The sequence below is a fragment of the Oryctolagus cuniculus genome, chromosome 17 (genome assembly GCF_051225735.1).
Source record: "Oryctolagus cuniculus isolate XC-2025 breed Fujian yellow rabbit chromosome 17, ASM5122573v1, whole genome shotgun sequence".
NCBI classification, from domain to species: domain Eukaryota; kingdom Metazoa; phylum Chordata; class Mammalia; order Lagomorpha; family Leporidae; genus Oryctolagus; species Oryctolagus cuniculus.
In genome coordinates, this window is record NC_142883.1 from 56,201,451 (window position 1) to 56,218,106 (window position 16,656).

Genomic DNA, 16,656 nt, shown 5'->3' on the forward strand with positions numbered 1-16,656 from the left:
AGACAGACCTTCCAATTGCTGAATCACCCCCCAAATGTCCTCAACAGCTAGTGCAGGGCCAGGTGAAGCTAAGAAGCAGGAACTCCATCCTGGTCTCCTATAAGGGTGGCAGGGGCCCAAGTGCTTGGACCATCATCTGTTGCCTTCCCAGATGCATTAGCAGGGAGCTGGATTGGAAGCAGAGTAGCTGGAACTCATACTGGCATTCTGATACGGGCTGCTGGCTTCGCAAGCTACTGTATAACCTGCAGTGCCACAACATTAACCCCCAGTAATTTACTTTTAGTAGTGCAAAATTAGTAAGATTCTTAGAAATCCCTGAGAATCTGAGCTAATGACAAACCCACGTTTGATATGTAAAAATGTAGCACTGGTAAATACATAGACAATTTCTGAATTGTATTTTAATTGTAAGACATGTGTATGTGATTGGATTTTTAAATTGGTTTAAACTGTAGTCTTTATACTTAGGTCTCTTCATATTTTGAGATAGGATGGGTCTTTGGTGCAGCCTTATCATAGAGCCTTTGTTCAGGTCCTGGCTGTCCACCTGATTCCAGCTTCCTGTGAATGCAGACCCAGGGGAGTGGCAGATGACGGCTCAGATAGCTGGCTTCCTGCCACCCATGTGGGAGACAGGTTGGCTTCTGCCTTGGCCTCAGTCAGTCCTGGCTATTGAGCCATTTTGGGAGTGAACCATTGACTGGGAGCTCCCTCTGTTCTCTACTGTCTCTCTCTTTCAGTCTCTCCCTTTAAAAGAAATCAATTAAAAATAATAGTGCATAAGACTTACTCTGCAAGTAACTCTTGGCACCCCACATCTCTGTGCTGGAATGAATGGAAAGGTAGATAACATGTCTGACAAGGTACCATGGCATAGTGAAAAGACCATTTGTGTGGGCATTCCGAATAAAAAAAAAATTAAAGTTACTTTTCCAAATCAGTGATTAAGTTTAAATGTTTCATTAAACAGATTTCATTTTTTTTTTTAGAAATCTTTTTTTTAGGCTGGCACCGTGGTTCACAAGGCTAATCCTCCGCCTGTGGCGCCGGCACCCTGGGTTCTAGTCCCAGTCGGGGTGCCAGGTTCTGTCCCGGTTGCTCCTCTTCTAGTCCATCTCTCTGCTGTGGTCCGGGAATGCAGTGGAGGATGGCCCAAGTACGTGGGCCCTGCACCTGTATGGGAGACCAGGAGGAAGCATCTGGCTCCTGGCTTCGGATCGGCGCGCCAGCCGTAGCAGCGATTTTGGGGGTGAACCAATGGAAGGGAGACCTTTCTCTCTGTCTGTCTCTCTCACTGTCTATCTCTGCCTGTCAAAAAAAAAAAAAAGAAATCTTTTTTTTTTAAAGGTTTATTTATTTGAAAGTCAGAGTTACACACATAGGAGAGGCAGAGAGAGAGAGGTCTTCCATCCACTGATTCACTCCCCAAATGGCTGCAACGGCCGGAGCTGTACTGATCTGATGCCAGGAGCTTCTTCAGGTTTCCCAAGTGGGTGCAGGGGCCTAAGGACTTGGGCCATTCTGCTTCTATCTCAGGCCATAGCAGAGAGCTGGATCAGAAGTGGAGCAGCTGGGACTCGAACCTGCGCCCATATGGGATGCTGGCACTGCAGGCAGCAGCTTTACCGGTTTCGCTGCAGAGCCAGCCCCTCTTGGAATTTCGTATAAAGGAGTTAGACTAGAAACCATTTTATTATTCAGATGGTAAATGAAATTTTACATTGATCAGGTTAGCCATCTTTCTCCAGTATACCAAACCAATATTAACCTGGAACTTTTTACTATTCATTATAATTACAATGCAATAATGGTTCAAAATATTTGTTGAATATTTATTAAGGTGTTAGAGCATTTAATCTTCATAGCAATCCTCTATGGTCAGTAGTATAAGCCAGCTATTACAGATGATAAATATGAGGCAGACAGGTGATGTAATTAATTTGCTTTACAGTTTATACAATTAGAAGTGGTAACTATTTTAAGCCTAGGTGGTCTAATTCTTGACCCCTCATCTTAACCACTGCATAGCAGGATGATCATGAAATTGCAAAAACATAGATAAAATTATTATATTGCAGTATATGTAATATATACACTAAAAATTATTTCTTATATATTTTGCTTGTGTTTCTAGACTTGGTTATCACCTGATAATATTAAGCATAACACTTAAAATTGCTTAGGTTAAGTCTTCTGCTAATTAATAAGCCAGTAAACCCAGAAGCACAGTTGTTGAAACATGACAAGTTTATGTGCTCCACATTCCTGCTGCCTGGCAGCATGATGACAGGAGAACTTGACTTTTCTGTAACACATTGTTGTCCTGTTCTCTTTTCATCTGAGGTTATGGAAATTTTGATTCAAGTCTCTTTTCCCTCCCTTCTTAAGAAACCTATGATTTTCTGATAGTGGGCTATGATCAAACAGAGAAAATTCTGGATAAATTGCCACAGTAGTTGAGAAGAAATACACTTACTTTGCATGTTTCACCCAAGAAGGGTGAAGATTGTGAGGAACTGAGAATTTGGGAAAACTTATTAATTACTATTGACAGTGAGACCAGCCCATTGATCTTTCTTGTACTATCTGTATTCTTGAAAAGAATGTAGAAACAACTAAGTTTGCAGGTCTAAGGTTATCAATCAGCATCTTCTTTTAACATAAAAGTGATGAACTCGATATTGAAGTATTATGAAGGACTGCTGCATGAAATATGCCTGTGATAAACTATTGTGCTGTTTGATGAACAAGAAACAAGTTGTTTATCCCGCCTCCCCTTTTTTTTCTCTCTCTAGACTGTGAAAGCACTAAACCACTTAAAAGAAAACTTGAAAATCATTCACAGAGGTGGGTAGACTGTTTTTTGTAGAATAGAAAGTCACTTTTTTCCCTTACTTGGTAAAAAGTAATACTGAAAATTATAGTGCTACTGTATAAGCTTTCTTGACATGTTTGTGTTTAGCAAAAAAATACATATTCTAAAGCTTTATTATTAGTTCTTTTATTTGAGCTGTATCATTTCAGTCTATAAGTATGCTGGCCTTAGAATTTGAAGTAGATTTTGCTGCAGGTTGTTTTTGCTTGTAGTTGAAAATAATGATTCACCTGGCTGATAATTAATGTTTCTTTGCATAGAAGTGAGGTCCTCTGGTGGTCCTGTGAACATCCAACAACAATCTGAGGGGTAGGACCCTGAGCATTTCAAAGGGATGCTACTCTCTGTATCAAGCGTTTCTTCTTCACTTTAGAGAGTCTTTCTGTAGATTAAGAAAGGTCTGTTTATTAGTATTGTAAAGTGAAATTTCTCTGTTATTTATGATAACAGCAATCTTGGCCTTATTAGACCCAGATTCAAATTTAAACATAGTAGAAGACGTAGTGATGTAGTGGAAGACGAAACTTAAAAAAGCAGTAACCCCATGGGAATCCTGAATTTAATTTGGCAAATAGATTAAATTCTTTCTCTGTTTATTACTATGCAAGACGTAGAAGCAGCACACAGAGTCACTGCCCTCAGTCAGTTTGTAATGGACAAACCTAAGCTAATACCTGGCAGGATGTGAGTCAGCAAGACAGTTAAAGGATGAATGCAAGAGCAAATTCAGAGAAATGGGACATTTTTAGTTCTAGGAAATAACATTTATGGTGGTTTGAGAAACTAGTAATTGGGCATTTATTTATGTGCTTTTACTTTGAGGTTGATGCTGGACCACAGAAATTTGTTAACCCTGAACATCAGAATATTTTGTTTAATTTTGCCTGTTTCAGAGCTTGTAATAAATAATAGTAAACAGCCCTCTTATTTTGTCTTTTGATCTAAAATCATGTAGCATCAGGCACCCAAATAAAATTATTTGTTCATGTTGTAGTTCATCTTGTTCTTGTTTTGATTTATTCCCTCCTAAACAGCTAAAGAGTTGTTCTGTAATTATGAGAGAACCACCTGTAGCACATTTGACAAAATTGAATGATCTTAGCAAAGCACTGAGACATTGCCTAGAGAGTAGCTGAATGAAATAACTCGTCTCCAAATGTAGCTTTGGTTTTCCTCTTGATAAATAAAATGATGAGTTCCTAGATTTTTTTTTTTTTTTTTAATCAATTAGGGTCGGTTAGCTTTTTTGCTGTAGTGAGAATACTGTTGATCCCAAATAGCAGAAAATCCTAACTGGCTTAAACTTAAGGAAGTTTATTTGTCTTTCATAAGTCTAAAGATAGGGTTGCTGGAAGGGCACTATGATTAGAGATCTAATGCCCTCCTTCATGTGTTGACTCCATCCTGAGGGTAGTCAGGACGGCAGCCGTTCCCTTTGTCATATCTAGCCATGACATGTGACAACCTCCTGACAAAGAGGATGTCTTTCTGTGTGGGCTGTCTTAGGAGCATGGGAATTTTTCCTACTTAGATCTAATGTTTTTTTCTTGTCTCATTCACCAGAATTGCCTCATGCCCTTGTAGTTACTCTCAGGGAACACGAGACTATCCTGACAAGTCTTAACACATGGAGAAGCCAGGTCTTGGATGTGTGATAGAGCCATGCAGAGGACACAGATACTTCAGCCAGCTTCAGGTTCCACTGGAAAGGATTGATGGTTAGGTTTGGTAGGCGGGCTGTTGTGTCAGTGATGGTAACAGTTCTTTTCTGGACTTTGTTTTTGTGAGTCACCTTGTGAGTTATACTCTGTATCCTTAGTTTATGTTCACTGAGCCTTGACAATGACAATGACAATGACAATGAAATGGGTAGAAGGATTGAAAATAGGAATAGAGGATTTTTGAAGAAGGGGAGAAAATTGACCAATCAGCTGGCACATAGTATAATGAGTTGTCAGTGAGGAAGGCATTTGACTTTTTCCAGTTTCATAGAGAGCACACATACTCTGGGAATCTGTTTCTCAAGGACAAGTCCAAGAAAAGATTGGTTGGAAGAAAAAGGATGACACAATACAAAATATAAAAGAATTTCCTTGTGAGAAATAATTAAGTAGCTGCACTGATTGTTATGAATAATGTTTAGATACTGCACTAAGTGTTTCAGTTTCTACACCCGTATGAACTAGGAATTATTTCCATTTTGTAAATGATGAAATCATGGTTGCTAAGAGGAGTTCAGGAGCTTGCTCAGATCACATTGTAAATTTCACACTCAGATATTGAACCTTAACATCTCTGATCCCAAAGCTCATGGTCTTTTAGATGTACTGTATGAGATACTTTCCTAAGTTAGATAAGGCTCCTCCACTTTAATGGAATTGTGGATTTATAATTTGTAAATCCATGTTAGTTGTATAGCTTTTGACGTTTCTTATAAATTAACTTAGTGTGTACTGTGACAGGATAAATCCATTCCTATAGATTGAGCATGCCTGATCTAGAAATCTGAAATGCTCTAAATTTTGAAACTAAAAGTTTCTTTAACTGGTGAAGTAAGCCAGTATTCCAAACTGAAAAAAAAAAAAACACTTTTTGTGCCACACGTTTCAGATCAGTGATACTCAGCCTATATCTTGATTGTTATATAATGATTTTTGAACCAAGTAAATGAATATAAGCCTCTTTATAAAACAAAGAAAATATTTTAGATTGCCTGATTTTATTGTGAAATATTTTTGATATTTGGTTTTTAAGCACTGGCATGCAGAAATTCTTTTTCTAACTTCCATTAGAGAAAAACCATAGTTTTATTTATTTATGCTTTACAAATTTGAAGATGGTAAGATAAAAAATCAACCTCCATTCATATTTTGTAGATTTTAAAGATGTTGCTAGTGAAATGACTTTTGCTATGCACAATACTAGTCATTAAAGATCTACTTACAACATGAATAATGATGGCATGTGATAAATGGAGATAATTTGCTTCTCCTTATATTTCTGAATTTAAAAGACTTGACCGCTATATGGTCTAGGTTTTTTAATATTTTTGCTTAAAGTACTTTAGAATCTTGCTCATTTGATTGATTATTAGTACACTGAATGACATCTACCTCTTGCAGATATCAAACCTTCCAATATTCTTCTGGACAGAAGTGGAAATATTAAACTCTGTGACTTTGGCATCAGTGGACAGCTTGTGGACTCCATTGCCAAGACAAGAGACGCTGGGTGTAGGCCTTACATGGCAGTAAGTGTGAAGTCCAAGCCTTCTTTTGATAGTCATTACAGGAGAGCTGGTTTCCTTTGGTGCTGTACATCTGAGGAATCAACCTACTGCTGATCATGCAGGCTGGAATGTTTTCCTTTCATCTAAAGCCCAAGCTCTGGTTCTAGCTTTTCTGTGAAACGTAGCTGTTATTCCAGTGAACTCTATTCATGGTATCACTCAGTTTCTCTTACGTGGTGTTTGTGATGTTCATTGATTCTTTTCCCTTACTATATTCAAATTAGCTATCAACCAGATGATAAACTCAGAAGACGTCTTTGTGTTTCTAGTACCATATATGCTATCTTGACTGCAGTAATCAGTACATGTCGAGGATGTGTTCTGGACTCCTAAGGGATGAAATTTCTAGTGAGAAAAGAGTGGGAAGACTTGTTTCTAACAGAATGTAGAATGTCCCAGAGAGTCTGATGTTTTTTGAATATTGTTCATCCTTTCCTCAGAAGTGGACTAAGCACACTGACAATGGCAAGGGTAGGACCCTTAAGTATTTCACCATCAGAAGCCTTGTTCGCTTGGGAAGACAGGTGTACACCCTCCTTCCACAAATACTAAACTTGTCTTCTGCCTGAGTATTTACATACATAGAATCTGAATTTTGGAATTTAGTGTCTGTATTCTATTTTATTTTTAAAAATGTTTATTCTTATCTACATGAAAGAGAGTTTTTCTTTTAAGATTTATTTATTTGCAATGCAGAGTTACAGAGAGAGGGAGAGACAGATCTTCCATCTGCTGGTTTTATTTATTTGAAAGGCAGAGCTAGAAAGAGGCAGAGAGAGAGAGGTCTTCCATTTGCTGGTTCACTCTCCAGATAGCCACGATGATGGAGCTGTGCCAATCCGAAGCCAGGATCCAGGAGCTTCTTCCCAGTCTCCCATGCAGGTACATGGGCCTAAAGACTTGGGCCATCTTCTGCTGCTTTCCCAGGCCATAGCAGAGAGCGGGATTGGAAGTGGAGCAGGTGGGACTTGAACCAGCACCCATGTGGGATGCCAGCACTGCAGGTGTCGGCTTTACCTACTACATCACAGCGCCAGCCCCAAGCTTCTTCCAAGTCTTCCACATGGGTGGCAGGGGCCCAAACACTTGAGCCATCCTCTGTTGCTTTCCCAGGCGCATTAGCAGGGAGCTGGACTGGAAATGGAGCAGCTGAGACTCAAACCGGTGCCCAAATGGGATGCTGGCATCACAGATGGTGGCTTTACCTGCTCTGCCACAGGGCCAGCCCTAAGAGATCTTCCTTTCATTGATTCACTCCCCCAAATTCCCACAGCAGTTAGTTCTGGTCCAGGCCAAAGTCCTGAGCCCAGAATTGCATACTGGGCTCCCATGGGGGTGGCAGGAACTCAAGTCCTTGGGCCGTCATCTCTTGTGTCCCAGGTGCACTAGCAGGAAGCTGGATTGATATTGGAAAGTAACTAAGCTTTGAACCTGATGTTCTGATGTGGGCTCCAGGTGTCCCAGGCTGTGGCATAACCCAGTGCACCATAGTGTTTATATTTTAAACATTTCTCCTATGTGGGTATCTTCCTTTGATGTGGCCATGGTATCTTGGGGACCAGCACTTTATTCTGAATGATGATATACAAGATTTTACAACTTTTTTTAGGCTATTCTGCCAGCAACCTCTGTTTTCAGTTTTCAGACTCTTGTAAACTAAAGATTAGCTTAGAATGGAATAAAATTTTTCTCTCCTTTTGCTTGTAACAAGTTTTCTCTTTGATTTATATTTCAAAACCCAGTGCTTTAAGCAATAGAAAAGTAAGAAGAATCACAAGTGAGATGTTACATTTTTTTCATCTTGTTTATGAATGGGAAGGCTTAGTGCTACCCTGAATTTCAGACTTCATTTTAAAAAGTTGATTGTCTTACTTTATGTCATTTAAATTTATGTCATTAAATTTATTTCATGTCATTTGAAAGTAAATTTTATATCAGTAATTTTTCTTCCTGTCATTTATATCTCCATTGAAAAATGTATTAAAAGACACTACAGATTGAATATCTCTTTTTCCAAATGTTTGAAAATGGAAGTATTTTTCAGATTGCCAAGTTTTATGGATTTGGTGATATTTGTGTAGGCTTTGACCGTTGAGTATTCCTAATCTGAAAATCTATATAGATGAGCAAGAGTGCAATTAGCATTAATTTTAAAAGCCTTAATGTGTTTGCTCTTCTTTGTTGTATCTTGACAAAACACATCAGTAATATGTCTTTGAAGATTTTTGTCTTTAGTCTTTTTTTTTTTTAAACATTATTTATTTGAAAGGCAGAGTTACAGAGAGGCAGAGAAAGAGGAGAGAGAGTCTTCTCTCCGCTGGTTTACTCCCCAAATGGCTACAACAGCTGTAGTGGGGCCATTCTGAAGCCAGGAGCCCGGAACTACTTCTGGCTCAACCCTGTGGATGCAGGCACCCAAGGAGTTGGGCCATCTTCTGTTGCTTTCCCAGGCCATAGCAGAGAGCTGGAGCAGAAGTGGAGCAACCCAGATTTGAACCAGCACCATATGGGATGCTGGCACTGCAGGCGGTGGCTTCACCCACATTACACCACAACCCTGGACCCTGTCTTTAGTCTAAAATTGGAATTATTCAGATTATTTTAACATAAAAACTATATACAACACAGAATTTACATATAAGGTTTTTCATAAGCTAATTGTTAATATTTTACTCTTTCCCATGTAGGGGTATGAGTGTGTGTGTGTGTGTGTGTGTGTGTTTTTACCATTTTAAAAATTGGTATCATGAATTTCATTTTAAAAACTTAAGCACGTGTCTGCTATGATGTTTACTTTTTTGGTAGTATTTTTAGAATGTCGTTATGGATTGGTCTGATCTTGACTCATGAGTAGATTCAGACTATGTATTTTTTTGGCACGAATACTTCATAGGTGATGGATACTGTATATTGCATCACATTATAAAGCATGTATGGTTTATTATTTGCAGTGTTTAGGGACATACCTTGTGTTTTTTTTGTTTTTTGTTTTTTTTTTTAGAGGTAGAGATGGTTGCAAAATAGAAACTTATTTTTTCATAGTTTTCTTCTCTCTCAAATAAGTGACAAAAAGTCTTTTCATTTTCGAAAGATTTCCTTGCCTAATACTCTTTCACACTCTTCTGCCACTTCCACTGTAGGGGACTTCTAAAACGGCACTCGAGTTTCCTCATCTTTAGCCACATTTCCTTTTACATGTCTTATATTAGCCATGTTAGTTTATAAGACGGTCCTAGGACATGGAAATACCAGCAAGAACTCATTCATAGCAATACTTTTTAACAATATATCAATTTATTTATCTTGCTTGTTCTTAAGCCCTGGCATAATTCTTACATTGAATATACCCAGCCTATTAGTCATTAAAGTCTAATCAAGTTATGGCTCATCAGCGTGAGGAAACTGTTGATGTGTGTCCCTGCCTTTGTTCAACAAGTTTGATAATACTGATTCATCCGCCCCTTTTCATTCCCCACTCCCTTCCTCTTCCATCTCTGTTTGTCTCCTTTTCTCAGTGTCTCTAATTTCAAAAGAACTTTATTCTTCAGGACAGAATTTTTGTTTTTCATTTGTACAAATATATAGGACTGAAAACAGTTATTACTCACTGTTTTTATTTTATATGACCAAGTTTTCCAAAATTCTGGTTAAATAATTTAGTAGCTCCTATAGGACTTTTCTTTGTTAGAAAGTGCTTTTATTACTTTTTTTTGCTGATTCAATCTTTTTATATGTCACGTTTTCTATTTTTCTGAGTCAGTTATGGTAATTTTAGTGTTTCTAGAAATTTTTTCATTCCATCTAAGTATCTAATTAATTGCTGGTTTACAATTGTTCATAGTATTTTCTTATAATTATTTTTATTTCTGTGAGGAATGTAGTAGTGTCTCCATTCACATTTCTGATTTTAGTTACTTTTATCTTCTTTCTTGTCAATCTGGATAAAGGCTATTCAATTTTGTTTATCACTTTAAAGAACAAACTTGGTTTATTAGATTCTTTTTCTCAATTCTTTTATTTGTTTTGGTTCTAATCTTTAATATTTCCTTCTAGTCTTTAATTTTAGCTCTTTTTTCCCTAGTTACATAAAGTATAACTTTAATATTTTAGAGCTTTCTCTTTTTTTAATATAGGTGTTTACAGCTGTAAATTTCTCTCTGTGCTTTCTGTGAATCCTGTAAGTTTGTATTCTCTTTTTATTTTCATTCATCTCAAAAGTATTTTTAATTTTCTGGTTTCTTTCTTCCTGGACACATTAGTTAACTATGTTAGTTCCTACATACTTGATATGGGATGCAAGCAGCATTTTAACTGGTACACCAAATGTCTGTCTCCTTTTGTGTATTTTTTATATTTTTTAATTTGTTAATAATGTACTCTGTTTTTAAAAATTCACTTATTTAAAAGGCAGAGTTAGAGAAAGGGAGACAGATTTCATATATATATATATATATAGAGAGAGAGAGAGAGAATGGGAATGGGAATGGGAATGGGAATGAGAATGAATCTTCTGTCTGTTGGTTCACTTCCCAAATGGCTTCAAGGGCCAGTGCTGGGCCAGGTTGAAGCCAGTAGTTGGGAGCTTCATCCAGATCTCCCATGTGGGTGACAGGGGCCCAAGCACTGTGACCATCTTTAGCTGCATTCCCAAGCACATTAACAGAGAGCTGGATCAGAATTGGAGCAGCTGGCACTTGAACCCACACTCACATTGGGTGATGGTGTCGTGTCACAGGTGGTGACTTAACCAGCTGCTTCACAATGCTGGCTCCATATTTTTTTATATTTTCTTAATGATTATCATGCTCATTACAATTAACCCCCCAAATTTATAACACTCTCATTTGAGTTCATTCCAACTTAGCTTCAAAAGCATACAAAAACTTTGTAGTTCTACTCCCATTTTTGCCATTGTCACTAATTATATATAATATGTGTATACATTGTATGAATAGTAAGATATTTATAATGATTATTTTATGTATTTATCTTTTAAGTAATAAAAGAAATAAAGAGTTATAAGCAAAATGTACAGTTATAATGGCTTTTGTATTTGTCTATGTGGTTACTTCTACCAGAGTTAGTTATTCATATTCTCAGAAATACTGTAGTGTCCTTTCCTATTCTCTTGCCTTTGTTTATTTGAGAATGTTTTAATTCTCCTTCAGTTTTGAAGGACACTTTTGTTGGGCAAAGTAATCAAATGCATTTGAAGGGATTGTCTATGAGAAGGAGGAGGATGCTGGCATCACAGGTGGCGACTTTGCCCTCTGAGCCACAGCGCTGGCCCCTTCAGTCTCTTCTTAAAACTACCATGTTCCTTGAAGGAGTTCTTTTACTTTCAAGGATTTAAATACTACCTTTCTCTTTTGTTCAGTGATGTTCAGTGCGTGCCACTTTAAGTTCTGGAAAATGATGAGTGCTGATAATTGCCTGATTGTTCTTTCTTGCCCTTATACCTCACCTGCAACTCCAAAGTTCTGTGTCTAGTATGATTTATTTTTTTATATCCTCCTCTTAGATTATGTTAGAAATTGCAACCATAGCATGTCTGGTGGAGAATTCTTAATCTCCCACCAGCACTTTGCTCTCTACATAATATGTGACCACTTCTTCCTGCTCCTCAGTTCTTCTATACTTCAGTAAGTAGCAGCTCTCTCTTTCCAGTTGCTCAGGACACACATTTTGAAATTACCTTTCATGTCTCTCTATTTACTGTACTCTATATCTGTTCCTTTTTTTTTTTTTTTTTTTAATTTGACAGAGTTATAGACAGAGAGAAAGGTCTTCCTTCCATTGGTTCACTCCCCAAAATGGCTGCTACGGCCCACGCTGCGCTGATCTGAAGCCAGGAGCCAGGTGCTTCTTCCTGGAATCCCATGTGGGTACAGGGACCCAAGCACTTGGGCCATCCTCCACTGCCTTCCAGGGCCACAGCAGAGAGCTGGACTGGAAGAGGACTAGAACCCAGCGCCCATATGGGATGCCAGCACCGCAGGCGGAGGATTAACCACATGAGCCACGGCGCCGGCCCCTATATCTGTTACTTCTAAGGTGTTATCAGAACCTGTCCTCTTTAAAACCGTCAGGCAGTCACTGGTTTGATTACTGGCATTTCTCACCTGCCTTTGACTGTAGTTTACAGACTTGTCTTCCCTTGCTTATACCTTGCAGAGTCTCATGCCGTTGGCTTTCAGCATAGCGGCCAGTGTAGGCCTTCCAAGCGTTAAGTCAGGTCATGACTCACTGTCTTAAAGCTCCTTCGAGCCTTTCAGTGAGCCTGTCGGTTTCTGTTTTATCTGACCCGCACCTGTCTTTCCAGTGTGCTTTCTGTCGTCCTCCTTGTTTGCTTAGCTCTAGCCACCACACAGAGAACTCTTTGATGTTCCACAGATAATAATAGAGGATGTTCCTACCTTTTCCTCCCTTGTGAATAATTTTGATGTGCCACTCTTGCATTTTAGTTAGGTCTGTGAGCAATTGCCACATCCTTAGAAAATATCACCCAACATTACTGTCTTGCTCCTTAATACAATATTATTTTGCTTTTATCATAACCTGGCTGTTTTTTAGTAGGTCATGAGCCCTTTGAGACCACGGTCTCTGGCTCACTCTGAATTATCAGGTATTAAGGTAGATTTTTGTTAGTATTTTGAATATATTCGATTATATTTTCCTGACAGTTACTAAGATAATGGATAGCTGTTTATTGGATAGGTTTATTTTATGACCAATTACTGATCTCCCTTTTTAAACTAGGTTTTAGATGGTATTCATGGTACCATTCCATAAATAATTCTTGCTTTGGCTTTTCTCTTATTCATTTTCTCTAATTTACTTTTTTTTTGGACAGGTAGAGTTAGACAGTGAGAGAGTTATTGACAGTGAGAGAGAGACAGAGAGAAAGGTCTTCCTTTTGTTGGTTCACTCCCCTAATGGCTGTCACAACTGGTGCTGTGCTGATCCGAAGCCAGAAGTCAGGTGCAGGGACCCAAGCACTTGGGCCATCCTCTTCTGCTCTCCTGGGCCACAGCAGAGAGCTGGACTGGAAGAGGAGCAACCAGGACTAGTACCTGGCGCCCCTCTAATTTACTTTTGTTCCTTTGTTTAGAACTTCTAGATCAATGTTGAATGATGGTGGTATTCTTGTGTGGTGACAGTAGGATTCTTGTTGTTTCTGACTTGGAATGCAAATGTCTTGAGTAGTCCTTATTCTCGAAGAGTTTGTGATTTTCCAAATGTGTGTGTGTGTGTGAGTGTGAGTAAAACAGAGAAATAATAAGAATAAATAAGGAATGGCTATTACATTTTAGTAGATACCTTTTTGGTATCATTCAATAAATGATGAAATGTTTCTATATATATTAATATGATGAATTATAATAATATATATTTTCTACAGTTGGTCCATCCTGGCATTCCAGAAGTGATTCCTGTTTGGTTCAGATTTATATGTTAAATATATTTTTGCACTTGGAATGCTAATATTTATGATGCATGCATAAAATGCTTAAGTGGCATTGATTAATAATGTACTTCATAAAGGTTTTTATGGGTTAGGCTACCCTTAAATGGGGAAAATTTTCATTTTTAAATTTATCATGCAGTAAAAAATTATTGATCATGTAGTGAGCAAAAACGTATCTTCAGTCTTTTCAAACTCAGACTTTTCCAGATTGTGTTCAGAAGTCAGTTGGGAGGCAGAGTTTTCTGTTTCTTGAGGTCGAGACGCATCTTAACCAAGAGTTGTTGCTAGAAGGATGATAGATGATTCTCTGAAAATTGTAAAATTTTTCTTTAGCATCAACAGGTGGGTGTAGGTATGTGTGTGCATGCGTACACATTTACATATGCACATTTTCTTAAATATTTTAAATTTAAATGTAGGACGTTTTACTGGAGTGTTTTTAAATATTAAGGTATATATATGGGGCTCGCATTGTGGGGCACTGAGTTAAGCTGCCGCTTGCGTCTCCAGCATCCCAGATTAGAGTGCCAGTTTGGGTCTTGCTATTCTGCTTCCCATCTAGTGTCGTGTACCTGGAAATGCAGCAGTGTTAACCCAAGTACTTGCACCTCTGCCACCCATGTGGGAGATTGGAGTGGAGTTTCTGGCTCCTGGCTTTGGCCTGGCCCCATCTTGGCTGTTGTAGTCATTTGGGGAGTGAACTAGTGCATGGGAGATATCTTCTCCCCTCTCTCTGTTACTCTGCCTTTCAAATAGCTAAATCTTTAGAAGAAGGGAAAAAAAAAAATGAAGAAAGCAAGCTATCCTCAAGGTGCTGACAGACCAGAGACTCTCCTCTCACACTGGGCATAAGGGTGTGCAGATCAAAAATTACTTCCTGGGGTGGGTACTTCCAAGCGCCCTCTGTCCTTCCCTTGCTGAGGCTCTTTTTGTTTAAAATTCTCAATGTAATCTCTGACCAATTTGCTCCATCTGTGGACACTCATTGAGAATCTACAGTGTTCTCTAGACTCCACTAAGGAGCAGTGAGAAGAGAGAACCTAACAGTCTACTGAAGGGATACAACACACAGTGTAGTGAACAGGCTTCTCACTGGCTGCTTGCAGGCGGTTGCAGTCATTAATATAGGGTGATTTTAAAATTCATGCACAGTTTGATACATACCCTTCAAAAAGTGGAGATTCAGCTCTAAGTGTGGATCTAACTTTATGACCTGCTTCTGCTGCAAAGAAGGCCACAGTAAAGACTGTGTGTCGCTTTGGAGAGTAGATAGCAAAGCAGTGCTGTGGCTTTTCTGCTTGTTCTCTTGCTTGTGAGGAAGCCATGCTGTGAAGATACTCAGGCAGCTTTACGAAGAGACTCAGGTGGGGAGGATCCGAGGTTTCCTGCCGGTAGCCATGTGACAAATCCTCCAGCCCAGTGAAGCTTACTTCTTGGTTTTAGTCTCATGAGGTACCCTGAGTCAGAACAACCCAGATCAAATGCTTCCTGAATCCTGACTCTCAGAAACCATGACGTAATGAATGTTGGTTGTTTTCAACTATAAGGCTGTAGGGTAATTTTTATAGAACATAGATTACTAGTACAGATTCTTTCACTGATTTCTTAGGAATGATTGATTTATTTGAAAGGCAAAGTGACAGAGAGAGAGAGAGATCTTCTGCTGGTTCATTCCCAAATAGTGTAACAGCTGGGGCCGGGGCTGGGGCTGGGCCTGGGATAGGCTGAAGCCAGAAGTCAGGATTTCCATATGGGTCTCCCACATGGAGGGCAGGGACCCAAGTACTTGGGCCATCCCCTGCTGCCTTCCCAGGTTCCTGAGCAGGAAACTGGATGGAAAGCGGAGCCCCAGGAATGCAAACAGCATTCCCATAAGGGATGCAGGCCCAGCAAGTCGCAGATTAACTGCTGTGTGCTACAATGCCAGACCCATTTTTAGCTTATTACTTGCTTTCAAAGCATTTTAGTCTGTATAAGTCTTCCTTTTGGGACATACTGAGATTTTTTTGTGTGTGTGTGTGGCATAATAAATGATTAAAAACTATCAGAAAAAGTTCGTATTATTAGTCATATTTATTCAGTGGTGTTTTTTTTTGTATCTTATTTTTTTAAGATTTATTTTATTTATTTGAAAGACATAGTTAGAGAGGTCTTCCATCTGCTGGTTCACTCCCCAGATGGCTGCAACAGCCGGAGCTGTGCCGATCCGAAGCAAGGAGCTAAGAGCATCTTCCAGGTCTCCCACGTGGGTGCAGAGGCCCAAGAACTTGGGCCATCTTCTACTGCTTTCCCAGGCCATAGCAGAGAGCTGGATTGGAAGAGGAGCAGCCGGGACTAGAACTGGTGCCCATATGGGATGCTGGCACTTCAGGCCAGGGCTTTAACCCGCTGCACCACAGTGCTGGCCCCTTTTTGCATCTTTAATCCAAAAATATTGAGGATTTGTTCAAAATTTGTTTACATTGTGATTTGCAATTTTTCCTATTCCTTGTTTTATTTTATATATTTCAACATTAGCTTGACTTGTATATTTATTGTAAACTATATATATTTATAGATAGATAACTAGATAGTTTATATTTCAAAGATTTGTTTGTTTATTTCAGGGGAAGAGATTGGTCTTCTATTCACTGTTTCACTCCCCAAATGACTGAATCAGCAAGGGCTGGGCCAGGCTGAAGCAAGGACCAGGAACTCCATCTGCATCTCCTGTGTGGGTGGTTGGGAACCAAGTACTTGGGACATCATTTCCCAGGTACATTAGCAGGAAGCTGGATTGGAAGCAAAGCAGCCAAAACTGGAACCAGTGCTTTGATATGGCATGCTGGTGTAGCAAGTGGGAGCCTAAACCATTGCACCACAGTGCTGCTCATGCACACACACACACACACACACATACACACATACCTATATGTATATATGTGAAAAGGTTTTAGTTTAGTTTTTGTAGCTTTTGTTAATGTTGCACACTCTGTTTTCTAAGTTAGTATTATCCTGTTGAGTTTAAAAGAGCTTTTTGTT

At 39.0% G+C, this 16,656-nt stretch overlaps 1 protein-coding gene across 5 annotated transcripts in view; it reads left to right on the plus strand.

Annotated features, from left to right (window-relative positions):
• MAP2K4 (mitogen-activated protein kinase kinase 4) overlaps positions 1-16,656 on the plus strand; it is a 122,140-nt gene that overhangs the window by 86,107 nt on the left and 19,377 nt on the right. For all 5 annotated transcript variants that reach the window (XM_017348962.4, XM_002718920.6, XM_089317693.1 and 2 more), the window contains 2 exons: positions 2,799-2,850; positions 6,001-6,128. In XM_017348962.4, coding sequence (XP_017204451.1) covers positions 2,799-2,850; positions 6,001-6,128 — 180 coding nt within the window. The remainder of the gene's footprint in view (positions 1-2,798; positions 2,851-6,000; positions 6,129-16,656) is intronic.